The sequence below is a fragment of the Aplidium turbinatum genome, chromosome 3 (assembly GCF_918807975.1).
Source record: "Aplidium turbinatum chromosome 3, kaAplTurb1.1, whole genome shotgun sequence".
Classification (NCBI taxonomy): Eukaryota; Metazoa; Chordata; class Ascidiacea; order Aplousobranchia; family Polyclinidae; genus Aplidium; species Aplidium turbinatum.
The window spans coordinates 1,206,184-1,230,851 of record NC_137474.1 but is presented as its reverse complement, the minus strand read 5'-3'; the positions used below and the strand labels follow the sequence as shown (position 1 = coordinate 1,230,851).

General features: G+C 40.6%; 1 protein-coding gene across 1 annotated transcript; it reads right to left on the bottom strand.

Annotated features, from left to right (window-relative positions):
• Positions 1–2,144: 2,144 nt before the first annotated feature.
• On the bottom strand, positions 2,145–24,169 carry LOC145766451 (uncharacterized). The gene is made up of 6 exons (XM_082578164.1): positions 24,157–24,169; positions 22,226–22,275; positions 21,011–21,097; positions 6,993–7,090; positions 5,459–5,557; positions 2,145–5,219 (listed from the first exon to the last, which is right to left on the bottom strand). Exons 2-6 carry the CDS (start codon positions 22,247–22,249, stop codon positions 3,980–3,982), a joined length of 1,548 nt encoding a protein of 515 aa, XP_082434290.1. The 5' UTR covers positions 22,250–22,275; positions 24,157–24,169; the 3' UTR covers positions 2,145–3,979.
• Between the last annotated feature and the right edge of the window lie 499 nt (positions 24,170–24,668).

The following is a 24,668-nucleotide window of genomic DNA, read 5'->3' as shown; positions in this document are numbered from 1 at the left end:
TTGAAGTCTTATTGCCGGGGAACTATTCCATCCATTAATGCAGCTGAATGGAGAGCAGTCCTTAACGTGCGTTGCTCAAGCGCACATCCCGAGAGTCGAACCAGCGCCGCTTGATCTTGAAGCTTCTTCGATTCAGAAGTGACGTGCTAACCAATTGAGTAGGTCCCAAAAACAAAATTAAGCACACGTAAAAGCCAAATTGTTTGTTTTGATTGCACCATGTGGCATAATAAATGAAATACCACGTTTGATATTTGAAAGAAACATCAAAATGGCAAGCAAACAATGGCCGTAATTCCGTAAAGCTGTCATTGAGTCAACCACCAAAGGTTAAGTGTTTTTATTTTTATCGGCTTGTGGCCGAGTGCGCTCCTGGATCTGTTTCTCACGCCTGCGCGATTCGTCAATTTTTATTTATTATAACATGGCAGAACTGCGTATTAATATCACCTTTCAAAGACGGCAGGCAGCCTTTCATCTCAACAACAGGGAGGCAAAACATGACTTGAAAGTGACCGTTAACGGCAAAATTTTGCCGCCCTGCCCAGAACCTACATACCTTGGGGTTACACTTGACAGGTCACTCACATACCGTCACCATTTACAGTCACTACGCAAAAAGCTGACATCTCGCGTCGCCCTGCTGAGACGTTTGGCAGGCACAACTTGGGGTGCAGGTGCTGACACCTTGCGAACTGCAACCCTGGCGTTGGTCCACTCCACTGCTGAATACTGCGCCCCTGCCTGGTGCCGCAGTGCCCACACCCGCCTCATCGACAGCCCAATCAACGACGCATTGCGAACTGTGACTGGATGCCTGCGCCCAACTCCAACAGAGTATTTACCAATCCTCGCAGGCATCCAACCTGCTGAGCTTCGCCGAAAAGGAGCTCTTATACACCTGGCTCGCCGGGCGGGGGATCCTAACCACTTGCTTCATGCAAAACTCAACATCCCACCTCAGGAATCTCCCCGGCAATTAAAGTCAAGACACCCCTTTGTGCCAGCTGCTGTTGAATTACTACATCCATTCAGCGATCATGCCATCAGCGCAGCACACTTCATGGAAGACAATTGGAATGCAGCGTGGTGTGCCACCGACACGAAACTACATCGTTTTATACCTCACCCGGTGGCGCGCCCCCCTGGTATGGACCTGCCTCGGCCGACTTGGGTCAAGCTCAACAGAATCCGAACCGGAGTCGGTCGCTTCCATTCCAACATGCACAAGTGGGGTTTGGCTCCCTCACCGGCCTGCGAATGCGGCGCGGAGGAACAAACTGCTGACCATGTCGTTCTCGAATGTCCGATCTATAAGGCACCAAATGGAACGCATGGTATAGCAACGCTGGACGAAGCTACACTCACCTGGCTCTCCATCACCTGCCCCGAAATTTGATTTGATCTGGTCTCAAACGAAAGAAGAAAGACCTTTCAAAGGATCTAAAAACGACTGAAATAACGATGATCAGCTGGTTTCCGTCGCCACTCGCCATCCGGAACCCCTCTCACTCTTTCCCATTCTCGCCTTTCCGTCGCTTGATTTGTATTCTCGCCATTTTGAGAATTGGACGTGAGTGCAGTTAGTTCTCAATTCTTTTAGTTAAAATTAGGTAATCTGTTGATTTACAGTTGAACTTGAGTAGCAATGCCCCACTGCCCTCAATTTTTCTGTGGATGGAGGGGCAGGGGGACAATGGTGCCCTTCTATCGGTAAAAGGAGAGCTGTTTCAATTAATTTAGGTCATGTAGCCTAAGCTACTGCACATTTTGCAAAATAACAATCTCTGCTATTCGTTTTAGTGCGTCGTTTCAATTTTCTAAGGGCTTCAAACAATGATTCTGTTTCGCAATAACGGTAGGCTAATAAAATGCTTAGAGATAGCTTATTATCCCCTGAGATGTGCATTCGAACTTATTATTACGAAACTGTAGCGATTAATTATGATTTAACAATCACGGCATAGCACAATTTCAATTCACCGAGAGACAACTGAAGGCTGGAAACACAAACAAATAAACAAAAATAACTGAAACTCCTATCGCTGGGTGCCTTGCAAGTTCACAAAACTCATTCGAAAGGTGTCGCAACAAAAAAGCTCGAGAAACACTGGGATAGTATGTAAGTGCACCACACATTCCCCTTCTGCAATTTCCCTCATTTAATTTCTCCTCAACATAGCTTGTCGTACAAACATGAGCACAATTGATCAAGGTCGCAAAACATTCATCTTTGATCGGCAAGTAACATAAATATCGCACTTGCGAGGTAGGTAATCCATTATGACGGTGCAGCGCGTCACATTACGCATTATAGTGTCGCATTATGCGTCTATCATGGGTTTTGATCTGGCTTCTGGTGAAGTCAATGAGCAAGAACATACTGGTGACAAAACGTGCCTAAAGCTAATTGGTCTAAAAAGCATTGCAAAATAGCAAAGTGCCAAAAACAAAGTAATTGGTAATTTATCTAACATGTTCCTCGCCATCTCAGATTTCGTGTTCATTATGCGACAATTGCAGATGAACACTTTTATGACATAAAGTTTGTAAACAAAAACAACACACATAGCAAATGTTGCGTAGTCGGGACTTTCCCCTACCATTAATGATACGTAACAATGAACACTGTGATTCCATCAATCGCCGCGCATCATTTCAACAGTTTATAACAATTCAGTTTAAACTGAAGCTTAAATGGCGGTTCAATGGACGCAAAAGAAAAATGCACGGTAACACAACAAATATTATAAAACAATCGTATAACAGTGATACCAACCGAAATGTTGCAAGCACATACATTATATTTATATCAGAGATGTACAAGAGTCGGAGTTTATAATTCTTGGAAAAAAAACAGGAGCCGGAGTCGGGTTTTAGCCAGTTAATAATTTTCTTCATCGTTATCATAACTTTTAGCAACCGGTACCAATATTTACGCTAAACTTGGTGCAATTATTATTTTGTGTAACCACGGCCTACTAGAACACGGCCAAATATTTCAAAATATGCTGCTCATTTCATTACAGGGAGTAGGAAAGGTTATAGTGCAAATAGCCTGGATGGTTTGAGTTCAGAGTCGTAGTGGAGTCAATAACCCAAAACATATTTGAAACTGGTGTCCAGAAACCTGACTCTGTACACCCCTGATTACTATATTACGACGTACACTGCGATGTCAGAAGAGCAGAGAAAAATTAACTCACACCAAAACCATTTAATTTAAAACTAACATCAACACAAAAATCACATTCTTTTGTCTGTCACTGTCTGATAATGTCACAATCACATGTCGCCTGGTCAAAGATGAGAAGGCAGAGTTTTTAGAAAACTCTTAGTCTGTAAAATATGATAAACCGGATTGAATCTTTACATATTCAAGCATTCAAAAAACAATTTAGGTTTTTGGAAACTCGACTACTTTCTATGGAACATTTATGGATTTCAAACCATTTTAAATTCAAAATTCATTCTTGTTGAGAAATAGCCTACGTCTACGGATTGCGTTTAAAAAACGGATGAAACTGACATGAGACATGTCTATTGCACATGAGCAAGCAAAGCAAAGAGGACACCAGGATAGGAGGCGACATGTTCTGAGTTCGTGTCTAGGAAACATTGTTGTCAATTGCACCAGGTTAATGGCAATGATCACAATCTCGTCGCATGGATTGTTCAATGTTCACGTTACATTTGAATTAAGATTTTCATTTTCCTATGGTTTCAACTTACAACAATGCTTGTTCTTGCCTTTTGTCGCACAGCGGTGCTATTTGCACAGTGCTTTGCAGACAGTTTAAGTGCGCATGCGCCAAAGCGCAAAGAATTTTAACGTATTAATTTAGAAGTTGCAGTGCCATTGCACATGACCTTTGATTTGACCCGACAAAGCATCACTCTTACATCCGACAACAAACAACAAAGCACCGCATCAAGTTGATCATGGAGCATTTTGAAGATTCTACCTCATCGGGATGGTTCAGTAACTACCATGTGCCATGCTCCCGGGTTCTGAGGGGATGCCAGAGCTTGGTTTCTCACTATGTCCTGGATTGGAATCAAAGGTAAATCTCGCAATGAAAAGATCGTCTCCTCCAGCAGAGTTTTCTTCATCATCCTGTGCTTGGACATCGCTATTGTTGCTTTGTGGCGGGGGATTGTTGTCCTTGGAAGAATCATCCTGAGATGATTTGTTATCAGTTTGTGCTACATCTTTGAGGTTTTCTTGGTTATCTTCTTCGATTGTTATCTTTGATCCTTGTTGAGCTTGCGATTGTTGAACGACACCATCTGTAAGCTTTAAAGCATCTAATCTTCCTGTACAATCACCATCATTGCCAACATCCAAATCACTTGGGTATATCGCATCCACTTCAGCATGCTTTATCAAGGGAGCGGACGCCAGCGCAGAGGACGAGAGTGTATTGTACTTGATGGTTTTTATTGCAGGAACATGAATAGGGAGGGACTGGCTGCAGCAAGGATCATGAAGAGAAGAAAGTTCCTCTTCAACATCGTGTCTTCCCATCTCGATTTCCGTTGGCAGCGTTTGTTGAGTGGATGAAGATCGTAAAGAGTTGCTACTGCTCGATTCGGGGATATAAGATTGACTCGAGAGAGAGGCGGATGGAGATACATCTCCAATGCGCCATCTGACGTTGGTATAATCTTCAGGCTTCAAATCTTCCACTGCTGGAATTTCATTCTGTTGTGGAATTTTTGGTTTGTCTTCTAGTATCACCCACCCCTTCCATTCCTCCTCTTCTTCCTCAACACACCTTCTAAGGGAGTTACCATGCATCTTCGCATTGTCGGAGGAGAAACTCCCAACAACATGAAGTTCTCTGTCAGTGGCACAATCCGGTTTAGTGGCATTAGACTGAGAAGTTATTGAATCTCTTTCCAAACTTGATGCTCTTTCGTTCGGGGATGCACCAGAACTGAAACCATGCAGGACCGGCAGCGACCGACAAGGCAGAAAAGTGTTCCCAATCCTATTTCCAATAACATAGGCAGTAAGCCCAACATCAGATCTTCTGGAGGAAATAGCGGGCTTTTCCAAGCCATAAGCTGCACGTGCGTTGTCTAAAGAGTTCATAGATCTGCCTCTCTTGGATGGTGGTATCCTGAGCAATCGGTCCATCTCCCGCTGGTTCAGCTCAGTTTGCATGAACAAGTGGAAAGCCGTGTTTGATATCAGCAAAGTGTCCTTGATGATTCTGAATATAATTTCAAGTTTCATCTACCCCGCAAAACGTATAGGCTGACATAACGTTACACAGCTTAGTTATCTTCACTTTTTTTGTTACTTCTATTCCAGTGTTATATTCTGAAGTAAGCATCTGATTACAGCAATGCAACGATAAATGTAGTTAACAGAAATTTGTTCATTTATTTAGACAAATTTAAGCAATTATACACAATTTGTAATCAACTCTATTCAATTAACAAAACGTACTTTCTTAAAAATTCGGTTAAAGTTTGTTGTCTTTTCTTCAAGAACGCTTCATCGAAGGTCCCAAACCACCTCCAGCCCACAGGGAGTGATGGAATGTCTCTGTCGGAAAGAAGTAGTATGTGACGTCACAATGACTTCAATTACATAACCGACGTCATGCTCCATTGCCCGCAACTATGTTGATGACTTGTGGGAATATGTAGGTTCAAAACAGGCAGAAAAATGTGTTGCAAAAGGTCAATTGTCGCATTTCTACAAATCAACTCATGCTGTGAGGAAATATGGCTCAAAATCCACATGAAAAAGAAGGAATTCGTTCACCCCCACATCCATTCACAATATAATTTAACCTTTCAGACGGAGCTCGACCTTGGAGCGAAATAAAAACGATATTTCGGAAAACATGAGACGAAACAAGTGTTGTGAGAGAAGCAAAGCTATGGATGAATGTCTGCACAGGTTAAAAAGTGATAGCAATCAGGAATCCACAACTGATAAATCCAAGATGACGTTGAAGTTCAAGGAACGCCACAAAACGTTGATACTCGATAGGAACACCACTCACAATAAAAGGAACAAAGGACGGAAAACAGTAAACTAACTAACTGATAGAATGTCAACTTACAATTTATTACTTAAAAGAAGCAACAACAAGGGTCAACCTTTGTTGTTTTATGTTCCTTGGTCACACGATGCGACTACAACGCGAGCCAATGCTTGCGACGTTATCGATTGAACGAAGTTTGCACGCTTTCAGGCATTGTACAAATACCGGAAGAAGTCTAATGCAGACTTTTGCAGACTCATTAAAGTCGTGACTTGGATGTCTATCTCATCTGTAACTAGACTCTCTCACAAAAGAACACTTTTTGGTATTGTTTGCAGCGTCGTACCGATCTAATATGTTGACGTGAATGTTTTAAGCCTTGTCAGCACAAGTAAACAACATGCGGATGAACATGCTCGTAAGATCTCGGCAATGAGACATGACGGATACTGTGTGCTTCCGCTTCATACGTCACAAGTGACAGAGTTCGCGCATGACTAAGCAGCAATATTCAAGAGTTATTGTTTGAACAAGAATTGTAGGAAATCTTCAGTAAAACCTTTATGATTGACAACAGAGAGCCGAAATTACCAACCAATGTCACGCTTAATTGTGACACAGCAAGCTGACCAAAGCCGAAGAGGTTTCAAAAATACCAAAAAAATATTGAACGAGATATAAAAACTATTTACATACATACAGAACTTCCCATACAGCAATTTTCTTCAAATCCATTATTTTTATGCTCGGATGGTTATCATCAATTTTGTTTGTCCCTTTTGCAGTAGGTGAGACCTGGCGGTTGTCTCCGCTAACAGGAGGGTAACACAATACAATATACAAATCAAGGTATCTTACATTCAAGTTACAAAATTAGTTGTGCAAATCGACAAAACGCAAAGCTGCATCTTGTCGAATTCAATAGCTTGTGGTAGACAAGCGTATGGCTTATTGAAGATATTAATAATTAAACAAAGAAATTCTCACCCGCCCGTGGTCCGGGATAAAGTTCTCCGTAACCATTGGAAATCAGAATACCTCCTTTTGACGACAGAGTGCTTGCTAGTAAATGATGGGCTGTTGGTCTGGAATAAAAACAACATTTCAAAACGTTTTAGTTTCGTGATGATAGCTTGTGATAAAGTTGAGTCTTTGCCGTGTCAAGTGTTTGTACACAGGAAATATGGAAAAAGGACATTCACAAAGAAGTACCGGTACTAATTTGAAAGTATCTGAAATTACGACAAAATTATGATTTCATGGTTGAATTAGTCTTTTTCTGAACCAAATACACTTGTAGACACCACTAGAATATAACCAACCATTTTCCAATTGCTAACTGTTATTTGAAAAGAAAAAGGGAAAGCTATCCGATTGTTTTGCGGTTTCCAAAGAACAAGGTGGCCTCACCACCCCACAACATTAACTGAGAAATAATCAACATAAACTACAGGTATACTTGTACAATACATCGTCATCAACAAAGCATGATTTGATGATAGTAGGCAGGCCTCGAAATTCGTTTTTGTTGACGGCGGACAAACGTGTCCGGTCTGAGCAGCTATCTCGGCAAACAAATTAAGTCTCACGGCGGACACACCAGTTTTAGCGTCGATCGTCATGCTTAATTACTTTATCTTGTTAATTCTTCACCATTTGAGAACTATCGCTAAAGTTTAGAAGGCTTTTTAAAATTTCAGCGACGTCACTCTGAAAGGCTTTCATCAGTCCAACGACGTGCGCTTGAAGAGTCAAAGCGCCGTGTAGCTGCTTAATACGCCGCATAACTGATTAACTTCCACCGAACGAGGTCGTGGCTTTTTGGTTTTTGCGTCACAATGCTCTGGGCACGAGTCGGAAAACTTCTACACTAACGCTACTATTTTCTGCTGTGCAAAGTTTCACTACTAGGCTTTTTTCTCTAGGTTTAATTTTGCGTGTTATGTGAGCGAAAGTGCATTTTCCCTGGGCCTTTTCTTTCTTACTGTAATACCAAAACTTGACAGATGTAGTAACCCACCTTGCCTTATCAATATTACTCGTAGATCAAAGCCAGACATTGTGAGGTAAGACTTAAACTAAGTTGCGCATGAATAGTGCAGAAGTACCAGTACTCTCCTCGATTCTTACCGAAGAATTCACCTTTGTTATGCTGATTCAATGTCATCAATCGTTGAAGCAACATAAAAATCGAAAGTTTTCCTGCTTGAATGGAGACTAAGGGATACAGTATTCACATTTTCTAGTTGCGCGGAAAATTATATTCTCGCATCGGTTGTTCCTGTGTTATTTCTCGGCGGACAAATATGACCGATCTAGGTGGTACTTCCCGCGGACATCACATGCGTGAATTTCGAGGCCTGGTAGGTCTCCACATCATGTAGTTGCAGAGCCTGGTACAATGGTACATACAAACACTTTTGAGGTTTTGAAATATAACGTATTGTTCAACGTGAACTTTATTAAGATGACAACATGGACATTGGACAGGTTGAGAGCAGCACTAGCTGGATCTCTCAGGTCAGATGCAGGCAACATTGCAGCACAGCGGGGTCAAAAAAGACGAGTCCCGTACTTGTGCCAAGCTTCGGGGGATGAGAAGATAAGGTTCTCATTGTACAGTAGAATCCGCATAAGTCGACAGTGGCTAACTCGACGTTAATCATAACTCGATGCTTTTTCCCTGGTCCCGACAAACGTCATTTGTTTCGTACATAGCCAGGATAGGCTAATCGAACACCGGATATCTCGACGTTTCCTCTAATTTGACAACCTTTTCACGATTCCCACAAAAGGAATTTTGTGTAAGTCGACGATCTTGATGTGTCAAACTTAATGTTATGCTTACATGGCAGATTTTTGACTTCCAACAGAACGTCTTGCAGTGAACAAATTTGCAGGCAAGCACCACGTATCACAGATTGACTCTTTTCAACTTTTCCAAGATGTACAATTGCAAATTTCAATTTGCTTAATTGTAAAAAACAGTTTATATATGTTTATATTGAACAAATATGATTACTGCGAGTTACAATTTTGGACAATGTCAGGAAGATTTATTAAACTGAAATGCTTAAGATTCAGAGGAAATGAAGGGGTGTACCAGCAAACATCCATAGGATTGGCCCACGATACAAAGGATCCACATAGGATACAAACCGATATCCATAAATCAACAAGTGAATAAAGAAATTACCGAAATGACCCGTTTCGGCTAGTTCCCTATTCGGCTACAGTCCGATCCGGCTAGTTCCCTGTTCGGCTACAGTTTTGAATTGTATTTTATATTTTATTCCACAATATCGTTTCTTTTGCATTCCGACAAAGAAAAATAAGTTAAAATGAAATTAAGCGCAAAATGTTTGAACTATTAAGTTGAAATGTTTGCTCACATAAAATTGACATGTATCCTATGTCACCGTCTGTATGCAAACTTAGAATATATTAGCATCCTCAACTATTACAAATTTCCAAATCCAACCACGCCTTCTGTTTATTTAGAGAATGTTGTATTTTATTCCACAATATCGTTATCGGACTTTTGACTCGTTTTTTTTTTTTTTTAAATAATGTCTATAAAAACATTATTAGAAGTAACTACGGACAGTGGCCAGTGTTTCAATATTTCGATCTCTTCAGCGTAGTAAAATGAAAGTAGAAATTTGTCTTAAAAGTTTTGAGATGATGGTTTTTAAGAGTGATTTTAATTAAGCCAATGAAAATTGATTTAATTTTTAATTTCGGACTCCAGCAAAACGTGATTTTACCGCCAATTATAACATAAAGTGCGATTTACAGTTTTAAACCACACTTTCTTTTGCTGGATGCAAACATTCAATCTCTCAAACCAAAGCATGTCCTGATGAATTCAAGCCACTTGCACAACACACATGTCAGTGTCACTTACACTTTTACATAACCAACAAAAAAATGAACACATTTATAAATCATCACCTACTTTTTCATGATTAAAACATTATCTATACGCATAGGCGTCGAAATAGCAGGCCTCGAAATTCGTTTTTGTTGACGGCGGACAAACGTGTCCGGTCTGAGCAGCTATCTCGGCGGACAAATTAAGTCTCACGGCGGACACACCAGTTTTAACGTCGATCGTCATACTTAATCCCTTTATCTTGATAAGTCTTTGCCATTTGAGAACCATAGTTACGGTTTAGGCTTTTTTAAATTTCAGCGAAGTCACTCTGAAAAGCTTTCATCAGACCAACAACGTGCGCTTGACGCCGTGTAGCTACTAAATATGATGATGATGATTGTTAAAAATTTGAATTCTATGGACTTTTTGTGTCTGAAGCAAATAAATAATAAAAAAATAATACGCCGCATAACTGATTAACTTCCACCGAACGAGGTCGTGTGGCTTCTTGCGTCACAATGCTCTGGGCACGAGTCGGAAAACTTCTACACTAACGCGTAACGCTACTATTTTCTGATGTGCAAAGTTTCACTAGGCTATTTTCTTTAGGTTTATTTTTGCGTGTAATGTGAGCGAAAGTGACAAAAAGAATAAACAAAACATTAGAAAAAGCACAATTATTTTTTCCCCTCTCCGTGATGCGGTCGCCTCTCCAAAATAGTATCAGTATTCCACGAGACCACGGCAGGCTCGGAGTTATAATCAGCGCAGTCAAGGCCATTCAAACATATTCGCATAATTAGAGCTTCAATAACATCGATCTTCAAAGACGTGCGCCAATCTCCACGAGATCACTGCTTGTCGTTAAGATACGTGATACCGAGATCTATTCCGTGTCTTTTCTCCAGACCGGCTAGTTGAGGAAAAAGCGTAAATGCGAGCTCTTCTTTAGCGATAAAATATGCGATTTTAAACAACCTCTTAATTTTGATTTTTTTCGTTGTTACTCATATTGTCGATGGCCTTGATGATCGGAAATTGACGGCTTGGGGTAAACGATGTGTTGTGATCTTTGACAGAGCTAATCCTTACATTCGTTGTTCCTTTATTATATGCGTCTATCACCACTAAATTTCCTAGTAGTAGGTTCATCGCCATCATTTTCACTTTCAGAACTTTACCTGGGTCTTTTCTTTCTTACTGTAATACCAAAACTTAAGTTTTGCTGCATCTTGCTGTAGTAGCCTACTCTTATAATCTAACTTTGTAACCAACCTTGCCTTATCAATATTACTCGGAGATCAAGTCCAGACATTGTGACATAAGACTTGAACTAAGTTGCGCGTGATTAGTGTAGAAGTAGCCTACCGGTACTCCCATCGATTCTTAGCGAAAAATTCACCTTTGTTACGCTGATTCAATGTCATCAATCGTTGAAGCAACTTAAAATTCGAAAGTTTTTCTGCTTGAATGGAAGCTAAGAGATACAGTATTAACTTTTTCTATATGCGCGCTTGGAATGTGATAATTTTGCATTTCCAGCGCAAATTATATTCTTGCAACAGTTGTTCGTGCTATGCAATGACAATTTGTATCGCTAGTTTCTGCGATATTTCTCGGCGGACAAATATGACCGATCTAGAGGGTACTTCCCGCGGACATCACATGCTGTGATGGCGGACATGTCCGCCGTGAATTTCGAGGCCTGAAATAGGGTGGGCAGGGTGGGCGACGCCCACCCTGCCGAGAAACGAGGGTGGGCAAAATATGTTTCGCCCACCCTGTTTTCATGCCACTTATGAAGTGTTCGTTACAATTATTTCCGTTTTTCTTAAACGCTGGACTATCCAACCAACTGCAGCGCAACTTCTTGTTTTACGCTATGTCTCGCTAGGTATCCGACAGAGCAAAGCAATTCCGTAACAACGCTGCGTGGAAAAACGGCGGTACGCACTGCATTGTTGTTGCTACGGCAATGCCACAGCTGGCAATTCCTGGTGAGAAAAAGCCACGTTTGATCTTTTATCCAACTTTGCGTCGGCAATTTGATCTTTTCTCCGAATGGTCTCACTTTTCTTACGTCACAATCAAACTTCAGTTCCCGGTCAGCGTAAGCCTTAGGGAATGTGAATATGACATCATAATGAACATGACAATAAAATAACCGATACAAACTAAAGACGTACTAAAAACAATCGCTTTTACAAATGCGGCAAATGCGAAGGCGCCACTAACAGGTCACGAGTCACGCGCTTTTTAGGTCGCAAAGGAAAACATAAAAGAAGTTTGTTTAGTTTAGCAGCGCTCATAAGATCGCAAGGTGCAAGAAAGAAAACATCCAACATATTAAAGCTTAATTGCTGCAGCGACACTAAACGCAGTCTTTGTGGGAAAGACTAACCGGGTCATTTCATTATAATTCATCCAGACCATGGAACCATAGAATTTAGAATTGTCCCATTTTTTCACAGTTTAAAATGCTTGAAATTCTGAGTTATTTAGCACAAATTTTGTCAAAATTGGTTGAGCGGTTTTTTTAGTGAGCCGCATAAAAATGCTCATATCTTGGGACCTAGTTGCCCAATCTTAATAAAATTGGTATCTATCCCCCTATTTTCAGGGGTGGGCTTTCCAAAAATGAAGGTTAAAATGAGCTAGGAATTATACTTTTTGTGATATAAACATTTGTAGTGCTTCGATAGCATGGCCGATTTCGCCATGCGGCCACACATTTTTTTCGAAATTTTTTTGATCATTATTATTAGCATAAATGTTATATTCCAAAAATATTTTTTCAATCACTTACAATTCACAACCTCATAATAAAAATTGTGCACAAAAATGCAGAATTTTTAAAATAGTCAAAAACATTGGATTTTATTTTTTTTGGAATTTTGGGATAAGACTTTAGATTTCATTACCACTACTTGTATTACAACTATTTTATGAGCAGAACTGTAGTCAAGCTTTCTTCTCAATGCTAATATTGACGTAGATAACTGACTCCTATTCCAATAATTCCACTTTAATCACTAACAATTCATCAGCCCATACTGGGTGGTCCGCCTCTGCCCCCCCCCCCTCCTTACTACGCCACTGTATGTCAAGCAAAGAATAGCACAGTAGTATAATACACTATTACACAAAGTGAAGGAGTCAAGACATGAAGATGAAGGAGTTTAATACATCGAAAGGATGTAATGAGCTTGTCCGATGTGGGAAATAATTATATCATTTTCCAAACATGTCTCGCTGCTACTGGTAGGACAGTGTGCATAGTACAATTGTGTTACTTTAATTTGTCAGAAGTTACATTAAAGAACAGCGACAGTCTTAATAGTAAAGTGAGTTATATGCAACAATCTGAGAAAGAAAGTACATTACAAAATAAAGTCACACTATTCTGAGGATATAACTACAAGTCTATACACTTCTGCTATCATTTCTGAATTGGAATATATAGGCTTTGTCTGCACTGATCATTGTAAAATTACGTGCATACATCATTGTAAGATTATTAGTGCCAAGAAGTGTACGAAACATTAAAGATAGTTTTAAGTGACTTTCTGCAATAAAATACAATAAAAAGGATTCAATAAACCTATAGTTTTGCATATGCATAACTAGTGCAGTAGTGCATCCCATTTTGCAATTAACATTATGTGACACTGGACAAAATATGCTCACTGCAGAGCCATTACAACATGTGAGGGGCAACAATCGGAATGAATAAAAATACAAGAACAAGGGCCGCCATGCATGTAAATAAACCGACAACCACGGTTTCTACCATGTAGCTAAACATGTGAGAGGCAACATAAATTACTATGCAATTGAACACGGGTTGTCATGCATGCGAATAAACTTTAAACCACGGTTTCTAGCATGTATTTTACAGTAACTAAGCTCTGTGAGAGGAAGCAAAAATATAAATACAATAAAACATAAATGAACAAAGGTTGTTGTACACTTGGACACATAGAACAACATGCCATTATTGTAACATTAGTCAAGACCTAGACAGCAATTTCAGGCAATCAAACCCAACATAATATAAGCCAATCAATTGACGATAATTAATCCACTTGATTGGAAAAGTCAATAATTGAAATTAATTAATCTTATTAGAGATGTACCGATACCAATATTTTGGCCGATACCGATCCCGATACCGATATCACTTTTTTAGGCCGATACCGATACTGATACCGATATTTTGGCCGATACTTTGGTGTTACAAAAAGAAGCAATTTTGGTATTTGCAAGGAACCATATCAAATGCTAAGTTTTACCTTATTTGCATAAAACTATTGAAAAAAGCTTTCAATTGGCATAATCTATTAAAGATTCAAGAATCCAATCTCAACCGCATTGTTGTGTCACAATAGTAGGTTTTAGTAATGAAAGGCCACCATAATTGAGGACTGGGGTATAAGGGAAGAAACATTACATCATAATTGAGGTTTCTGAAAAATTAATAAAGTGTTTGCGCAAACTCTCCAAATAGGCTATCATAATTGATAATAAGATGTAAAATGTAAACCAAGTGATTTGTGTAGTCGTACAAAAACTATTCGACAAGTAATGTGCAACCAAATGGCGCTTGTCGTTCGGTTGAAAAGCTTTTACCAGGCCAAGACTACCCAGGTAGCAAAAATGTATACTTTTGCATCGTTTTTACGTCGCTAAACGTTTAAAAAACCCGTGTAACTTGGTTGTTTTTAGTAAGCTGGTTCTATCAGTTTCTGATTAAATTTCCACCTTTTGTTGTAATAAACTCACCAAGCTTAAACAATGTCATGGCAGAATAAGTATGCTCAAAATGAAAGCAATGGAACTACGAATCCTCACTAAACCAATCAAAATGGTCTTGTTGCGCATAAAATGACCAAGGCCTATGAGAGGGGGTACGGAGGGTACGGCGTACCCTTGACGGCCCAAGCCTGTGTTTGTTGGGAGGGCCCGAAATTTTGGTTTTATAGTTTACGCGCAAAAGTGTTTGGCTAAAACCATCCTAAACGACTGATTTCAAGCATTAAAATTGTTATTCTTTAGTCCTGGGGGGCCCATAATCTAGCAAAAGGGCCCAGAAAGGTAAGCGAGTGCTTTGCAAGCAAATTATGGGCCCAAAGTGGTAATTTAATGCTTTACGTGCAAAAATGTTCTGTTTAAAGCACCCTAAATTAAATCATAACACTTAGTTATTCTGCTGTCCGGGCGTACACTAGCCATTTCAATTCTTGTCGATGTCAATTCTTGCTACAAAACGGCTGCCGAGAAACATATAGTTGATTTAATGGTCTAAATGGCTAGCGTGGAAGCTACACCGTTATGGTTAGCGAATCGCAACAGCTCGCTGTACTAGTGAGTGCTCAGCCTTGTGCTGATAGCCGGGAAGAACGCTCCTTTCTTCACAATGAGGTTGTCATCTTAGGCGCAACAAGACCACTTATTGATTAGTTTAGTGAGGATTCGTAGTCCCATTGCTATCATTTTAAGCCTACTTACTCTGCCATGACATTGTTGAAGCTTGGTGAGTTTATTACAACGAAATGTGGATATTAAATCACAAACTGATAAAACCAGCTTACCAAAAACAACCAAGTTACATGGTTTTTTAAACGTTTAGCAACGTAAAAACGATGCAAAAGTATACATTTTTGCTACCTGGGTAGTCTTGGCCTGGTTTTATCCTCTGCTGAGAGTAAAAAAGAAACACAAAGAAAAGCATGATAAATATTGGAGAAATTGAGTCTCCTTCACAACTTAAGAATCGAACAACGCAAAACTGCTGAAGAGTGAAAGAATCACTGTAAGCAAACAATGCCAAAAGGTATGCACGTCATCAGTCATGGGAGTGTGAGGTATCAAAAATTTGAACAGGTTGTTATTTTTCTATATCAATGTGGTGTTAGTTACTACTTTAAAAAATTTATGCTGTAATATCTTTGCTACTGCAAAAAATCCGCAGCAAACGCCTTTTTTTACATGTTTAGTATCGGCCACAGTATCGGCCAAATTTTGCCGATACCGATGCCGATACCGATACTCAAAAAATGGCCGATATCACCGATACCGATATATGGCCGATATCACCGATATATCGGTACATCTCTAAATCTTATTGTGATGTGATAAGAGTGCGAGCTCGTACTGTACTCAAAAGTCCAGCGTTTTGCAATGCTGAAGTTAGTCAGAAGTCGAACAAGGAGTAGTATGGATGTTTCTTTCACGAAAACGGAAAGAGGAAGGAATAAAGCATGCCATGGCGGCTACTGCTATAATCACGACAGAGATAGTAAGCTTGGTGAGGGGTTAAGCTTCTGGTTGTGTGAAGAGTATTGGAAGGAAAATAAGTGCAAAGCAAGAATGCATGTCTGCAATGAAAAGGCAGTGAAATTTGTTGCAGAACATAACCACGCTCCAAATGGTCAGCGTAAGCAGGTTTTGGACGTTTGTGCCCAGGTTAAGTTGCAAGCAGCAACATCTTACGCTACAACTCAGCAAATCACGCTACAACTCAGCAAATCATTACGGCGGCAACAGCAGATTTGCATCCAAATGCAGCAGCTCAAATTCCTGAGGAACGTGTTTTGAAACGCAGCATTCAGCGAGCCAGAAGGCAAGTACAAAATGTTCCTGTGGAGCCGTCAAATGCTGAAGAACTGGTAATTCCATTAGAATTCAAGAAATTGGATGATGGTACTGTGTTTCTGCTTTATGATTCTGGGCCTGGAAATGATCGCATATGCATCTTCAGTACCCAGCGTAACCTTGAACTTCTCTCTCCAAAGCTATTTCTCTGATGGAACGTTTAGCACAGCTCCAAGCCATCTCTTTCAACAGCTATATACCATCCATGCTATTGAATTAGGCACAATTGTACCTCTTGTCTATGCTCTTCTTCCGAACAAAGCTGCTCAAACCTATTGTCGACTTTTGCAGGCTATAAAAAACCTTCGACCTCAAATAAATCCAATGTCCTGGATGACAGACTTTGAGAAGGCTGCAATCAATGCCATTCAAGACAATTTTCCCGCAACTTCACTGACGGGCTGCTTTTTCCATTTACAGCAATGTGTTTGGCGTAAAATACAGCAATTTGGATTGGTAGCAGCTTATAAAGAAGATGATGGAAAGTTTGCAATGAGTGCACGGAGCCTGGCAGCACTAGCTTTTGTACCAGAACAAGACGTTGAGCACGCATTACAAGCCCTAGTGATAGATGAAGAATTTGATCACCGAATTCAACCTGTAGCTGATTACTTTGAGGACACTTGGATTGGTCGACCAACTCGCCACGGGCATCGAAGACCTGCTGTGTTCCCAAATGAACTTTGGAATGTTTATCAGCGCACTTTGCGTGGAGAGCATCGTACCAACAATAGCATTGAAGGGTGGCATAGACGTTTTCAATCAACTGTCGGTTGCTTTCGTCCGTCCATCTTTTGCTGCATCAACGCTCTTAAGAAAGAGCAAAAACATAACGAAGTCCTAATGGAACGTCTTGTGGCAGGCCACAATCCTCCATCTCGAAAAAGGAAATATGAACAACTAAATGAACGGATCCTTCGCATTGTGCAACAGTATGATGCTCGAACAACGGCTCAGTATCTGCGTGCATTTGCTCACGACTTTGGCATGTAGTTTTCTTGCGAACTATTTTCTGTTAGAATTGTCGACTTTTGGTATGTAATTAAATTGAAACTGTTTTCTTATGAACTATTTTAGGTTTGAATTGTCGGCTTTTCTCTGTTTTGTTTTTTGTCGTTAATCTCAGCTTTGAATTATCGGCTTTTAATTGACGGCTTTGAATTTTCGTCTTTGAATCGTCGTCTTTGAATCAACCGCTTTGAATTTTCGTCTTTGAATCATCAGCTTTGAATAAACGGCTTTGAATTTTCAGCTTTGAATTGTCTGCTTTAAATTGTCGTGCTACCACCAGTTGGGTGTTGTACAATGTGCATACTTGCTCAGATTGTTGCATATTGCTCACTTTACTATTAAGACTGTCGCTGTTCTTTAATGTAACTTCTGACAAATTAAAGTAACGCAATTGTACTATGCACACTGTCCTACCAGTAGCAGCGAGACATGTTTGGAAAATGATATATAATTATTTCCCACATCGGACAAGCTCATTACATCCTTTCGATGTATTAAACTCCTTCATCTTCATGTCTTGACTCCTTCACTTTGTGTAATAATGTATATATTATACTGCTATGCTTTGCTTGACATACAGTGGCGTAGTAAGGGGGGGGAGCGCGGACCGCCCAGTATGGGCTGATAAAAACAATTAAAATCTAATGTTTTTGACTATTTATAAAATTCTGCATTTTTGTGCACAATTTTTATTATGAGGTTGTGAATTGTAAGTGATTAAAAAGATATTTTTGGAATATATCATCTATGCTAATAATAATGATCATAAAAATTTTGAACAAAACATGTGGCCGCATGGCGAAATCGGCCATGCAATTGAAGCACTACATATGTTTATATCACAAAAAGTATAATTCCTAGCTCATTTTAACCTTCATTTTTGGAAAGCCCACCCCTGAAAATGGGGGGATAGATACCAATTTTATGAAGATTGGGCAACTAGGTCACAAGATATGAGCATTTTTATGCGGCTCACTAAAAAAATCGCCACCTGGTGGTCAAACATTAAAATAGCGATAAAACAAAAACCGCTGAACCAATTTTGACAAAATTTGTGCCAAATAACTCAGCATTTCAAGCATTTTAAACTGTGAGAAAATGGGACAATTCTAAATTCTATGGTTCCAAAATTTCAATTTTCTGGATGAATTATAATGAAATGACCCAACCACACTTTTCGAAATTAGCGTCGGCAATTGCCGAGGTGATTGTAAGGACAACAAGATTACAAGAAAAAACTAATTTTCTTAGACTACACCAGACTAGAATGTTGATTCAATCTTAATATTGCTGGATGTTTTATTTGGGTTACTTCCTACTTCGCCGGCGCTTAGACACGTGCCCAGCTGGGAGAATCTTTTATAAAAATATCACCCTATAATTCAGGCCTCGAAACTGAAAGCGGCCATCCCGCGATTAACCTACAAAAACCGACATTTGTCCGCCGGGTCTCGCCCTTACGTCGGCCGCATTTGTCCGCCATGAAGTTCCGAGAAAATTTTACACAAGCGGCCTTGTAAATAAAGTAGTAGTACTTTGCCACTTGTAATCACAAAGGACTAGAAAAGAGTTAAAGCACTTGATAAATCACAATACATCCTGTATATGCTTGAATTGTTAACATTATTGAGTTATCAAGCACTCAAGCAGCTGATGTCTGACGATAAGCTGGATGCAAGTGACACCACAATACACTTTATTAATAAATTCAGTCTTCGAAATTAGCGTCGGCAAATGGCGCATTAGCGTCGGCAATAAAAATGCCGAGGCCACACGAGCGCTTGTAACGTTAGGGTTAAACATTCCTCCCAGTCGTTATGGCACATCATAGATTTATTCCCTAGTCAACACCCTGATGGATCTTTATGAAAAAGAAAGAGGCCTGTGGAGTGGTATCAAGGCCCGAAAGCCGCAAAACGTGGACGCTTCATTGCGAACGGCAAGGACGGTATAGATTTACAGCCAAGCGATGAGCCTCTTGATGTGTCTGATTCCAGTGATGACGCGACAACCTCGTGCTCCGATACAGCATCTGATGATTCCGATTCTGACAGCTAGTTCTTTATCAAACAGACTTTGTGTTATTCGCAGTATCCCAATTGTGCCGAAATTATGTTAGTGTATACGTAAATCGAGGCAATTTTCTCGCAGGGAGCTATTAATTTGTTACCGTTACCTGGTTGAGCAATTGACGTTATTTTATGATAATTCAACGTTGCTAGATGTCGAATTAATGTAAAACAAACGTAACTTTCTTATTGGGCATTGTTGTTAATGTTACGCAATATAACCGAGCGGAAAAATTAAATCGATTGGTGCTGACTCGAACGTTGAATCAACCCAAAATTAACTTACTTTTCCCCGTGAGTTATTTAACGTGAATTCCTGCAACAGCGTGCCACGTGCGTATCTTGTAGCTCGCTTTATCGCTACTTTTGGCATTATTACATCACAACAAATCAAACAGTGCGGTCGTGATAGACTACTCTAGTATATTTTTCGCTTCTGCCAAAGTAAAAATGTGCTATTTCGAAGACTGTATGTTGATGCGTGTCGAAGTTCCGATGGCCGCCATGTGCTTGTGATTGGCCGCCGAACAGCTTGCTTCAGTCGGACACGTTTGGCCGCCGGAAGAAAAAAATGTTTCAAGGCCTGCTATTTGCATTGATTTAACTCCAGTAGACGTCAAATTATTGTAAGCATCTACTCCTTGTTGCGCCTCGCTTTCCGTTATCTCGTCCAACTGATACAACATCTGATAATACCGATTGTGACTAGTTCATCAAACGGACTTTGTGTTGCTCGCAGTGTCCCAATTGTGCCGAAATTATGTTGGCTTATAAGCTTACGTAAATCGAGGCGATCTTCTCGCAGGGAGCTATTGATATGTTACCTGTACCTGGTTGAGTAATTAACGTTATTTTATGATAATTCAACATCGGTAGATGTCGAATTAATGTAAAACAAACGTAAATTTCTTATTGGGCATTGTTGTTGCGCAATATAACCCGCCGGAAAAATTACATCGATTTGTGTTGACTCGAACGTTGAATCAACCCAAAATTAACTTACTTTCCCCTCCCGGTGAGTTTTTTAACATGAATTACCGTAACAGCGTGCGTATCGCGTTGCTCGCTTTATCACTACTTTTGGCATTATTACATCACAACAAATCAAACAATGCGTTCGTAATAGACTACTCTAGTATATTTTTCGCTTCTCGTTTTACAGGTTTTAGTACAATCTTTTCCTAATAAATATTCACAGTAATTGCCGAGGCAATTTCAAATTTTTCCGTTTGGCCTCGGCAACGTTTTTGCCGAAGTAAAAATATGCTCATTTCGAAGACTGAACCATTGCGAATTTGCAAACATACACATTCAATGAAATCTGTTTGAAAACTCTCGCCCACCCAGAATTCCTCTCTTCTAAGAAAAAATCGACGCCTATGTCTATACGGTACCTGCAGTATGACATCGTAAGTTGTGTATCTTCCTTCATCATATGTGTTATGAATAACAGGATTTTCAACAGAGACAAAAACAAATTCCTGAGAAAACAGAAATAAGTTTTTAAAGTTTTCATGCAGTTTCCAAAAAAAAACACTTTGGCACGCGTGTGACGTCACGATATTGAGAATGATGCTTTCAGTCTCTTTATGCTTGGGAATGATGCTTTCAGTCTAAAAAAAACTTGCCTAATTTTAAACAAAACTGCATTAAAAGAGCTAGTTTTGCCAATACGAAACATTCAAACATCTCAGCCAGGAATTATCAACAAGAAAACATAGAGACTTAGCTTTATTTCCGAAAAATGCCGAAGAAAACATGATCTTATCCTTTTGCTATGCCACCTGACAGCACCATTTTACAGGAATATTCATACCCACATTTTTGTTGAAAATGCTCTCAGAATGCCCCAAATTCAAAGTAATTTTTCAAAATTTTCTGGGGGAGGACCCCCCGCCGCTGGCTGTCGTCTTAAAGCAAAAACGCCGTCGGGCTTCGCCCGCCAGTCGTCAAAAACCCCTATTCAAAATTCCTGGATACGCTACTCTCAATGGCCCCCCCCTTGAGAAAATCCTGCGTACGCCACTGCTAGCAGCTAATGCTACGCAAGAGTAAGCAGGTATAGAGTGAGCTTTTCTGCCAAGACCAAATGAACCACATAACCCAGGGGTGTGCGACCTTTATTACAGGAGGGCCATATATAAATAACTGGGTAAAACCGCGGGCCGCACGTTTATTTAACATATGGTTTCTAGTAGTTGCAGGAACAAAAATGTATTTTTTTTGTTGTTCAAATGTTCATGTTATTCTTATGGCATTATTAGGGGTTATCTCTTTGTTCACACGTAGGCCTATTAATTGTTCACATGTAGGCCTATTAATTGTTCACACGTAAGCCTATCAGACTAAACTAAATTATAAACACGTTTCGCGGGCCGAGCACAATTCAAAATTGGCACATCTTTGCGGGCCGCACAATTTTTCTTCGCGGGCCGCACGTTGCACACCCCTGACATAACCCATACCAACATAACATGGTATAGAGACAGTATAGTAGAAAAGTACCACATAGGCTAATGAAAACAAAATATTAAACTGTACAAATGTGATAGGCAATCTTTACATCGGACATCTTAAAACAACAGAAAATGTAGTAACACAAAACTCACCTTTTGAGATGCTTGACCTTCCATGGTTGCTTCACTAAATGCCGCATTAACTAATAATATAACCAGGGTTCAATTGATAAAAATACTAAAAACAAGCACAACTCAGAAACAATTAGGTACTGGCAGTCTGGCACCTTAGTCCAGGGGTCCGCAAATACTTTTTGGTGCGACCCAAAAAGCAATCGTTCGAACTCTTCGCGACCCAAACGTTTCGGAAGCATATAATTTTGCGCAAAACACTTTGCAAATTAATATTAATTCCAATACGGTCGTCCCCACTTATTAAGGCCACATCGGGACCGGACGATTTTGGCTGCGGGAGACAATTTTCTACCACTCCTATACCTTCAGTAATTCCGGAATGGACCAAATTGGGCTTAATAAGCGGGTGGACCTATTAACCGTGCGCTTCGTCGTCGTGCAAGCCTCTGGGGCCGAGGGTCTACTCTATCCTTTTACCAGCCCAGACTCAAGATGTTCCCGGACTACACTGGAAGGCTATTAGAGAGCAGCCAGTATTTAGTTTCATCACCCATAACACGCAGACCTTCCACTCCGTTAGGTGGCTTGAAAATGGTACAGTTATTGATGATGTGGTCTGCAGTCTGTTCCTCGGCACCACATTCACAGGAGGAGGAAGAGGCTAATTTCCCAATGGCGCATGGTTGACCGGAAAAGCCCGACGCACGTACGAAGACGGTTGAGGCGCACCCATGCTTGTCTTTGTAGTGTCAGGCGGATGGGGCATGTGTCGGCGTTGGGGATGAACGAATGAAGTCCGGTGGTACTTGACTTCCTTTCAGAATTCCATTTATAGTCCGCCCAAGTAGCCGCAAAGATGAAGTTCATCTGCTGCGTTGATCAGAAGTTGAGCGGCTGGCACGAATGGTTGTCTTGACTTCAGTCGACTGGGGTGCTGGTTTGGGGAAGCAGAGATCTTGTGGTGGAGAAGATGGTTAGGCTTTAGTGCCCGTCGGCTAAGTAACAGAGTGGCTTCTTCGTGACGAAGCTCAGAAAGTTGGATGCCAGCGAGAATGGCAAAATTATCCAATGATGTGGGACGCATGCATCCGGTAACTGTGCGCAGGGTGCTGTTTATGGCAGTGCCGATGTTATGGCAGTGTGCACTGCAGCACCAAACAGGTGTCAGCCCTCGCCCCCCAGCTGTGGCCTGCCAGGCGCTTGAGTAGTGCAGCGTGGGATGTCATTTTCTTGCGCAGTGACACCAAATGGTGGCGGTTTTCATTATTCATGCCCATGAGTTTTCATGCCCTGGCTCTTGTCTTCCAGGCTATATATATAACCGTGGGCTTAACTACTGTACTACAATCGAAAGTATAAATTTGGAAGTGGCTGCGTTTACGGCGCCGTAAATACAGCCGTTCCATGCCTTTTTTCTAGTCTTTACGTCGCTTTTAGTGCGCATGCGCGCTGTTGCTGAAAAAAGCTGGATATATAACTAACTAAATTCAACTGTTTTCACCAAGTGATTCAGTGGCGCATGCGGTCTGCGTCTGATTCATACTCACAAGGATAGGAGTTCGATTCTTCCAAGAGTTGTGCTTTTTTTTTAAGCTAAATTCTCACCTGAAGTGACTCAATCGTTAGGCTGCGCATTTTTGTGGCCGTTTAGTTTGTTTTTAATTCTGAACATCACAACGAAAAAACAGTATATGACAAACATAGCAGAGATTAGAGATGTACCGATATATCGGTATCGGCATCGGTATCGGTGATATCGGCCATTTTTTGAGTATCGGTATCGGCATCGGTATCGGCAAAATTTGGCCGATACTGTGGCCGATACTAAACATGTAATAAAAAGGCGTTTGCTGTGAATTTTCTGCAGAAGCAAAGATATAGATTTTTTAAAGTAGTAACTAACGTCACATTGATGTAGAAAAATAAAAACCTGTTCAAATTTTTGATACCTCACACTCCCATGACTTCATGCGCACACCTTTTGGCATTGTTTGCTTACAGTGATTCTTTCACTCAAACAAAACGTTTTGTTTCAGAAGTTTTGCGTTGTTCGACTCTTAAGTTGTGAAGGAGACTCAATTTCTCCAATATTTATCATTTATATATGTTTCTTTTTTACTCTCAACAGAGGATAAAACCAGGCCAGGACTGCCCAGGTGGCGGAAATGTGTATAATTTTGCATCGTTTTTGCGTTGCTGGACGTTTGGGAGACCCGTGTAACTTGGTTCTTTTTGGTGGGCTGGTTCTGTCGGTTTATGATTTGGTTTCCGCATTTAGTTATGGTGGACTCGCCAAGCTTGGGCAATGTCGTGGCGGAGTGGGTGGGAGCGGTGAGACTGCGAGTCCTCGCTGGGCTGGTCAATAAGTGGTCTTGTTGCACCTGGGATGGCGGCCTCGTTGTGGGGGGAGCGTTCTTCTCGGCTGTCGGCGCGGTGCTGGGCACTCACTGGTGTGGCGGGC

Bases quoted from the DNA above. Each gene is read 5' to 3' on its own strand.
- LOC145766451 (XM_082578164.1), bottom strand. From the start codon at position 22,249: ATGGAAGGTCAAGCATCTCAAAAG. The intron at 7,091-21,010 runs GTACCGTATAGA...TTTTTATTCCAG, and splicing joins CTTACGATGTCATACTGCAG to ACCAACAGCCCATCATTTAC. The intron at 5,220-5,458 runs GTACGTTTTGTT...AATTATATTCAG, and splicing joins TTAACCGAATTTTTAAGAAA to AATCATCAAGGACACTTTGC.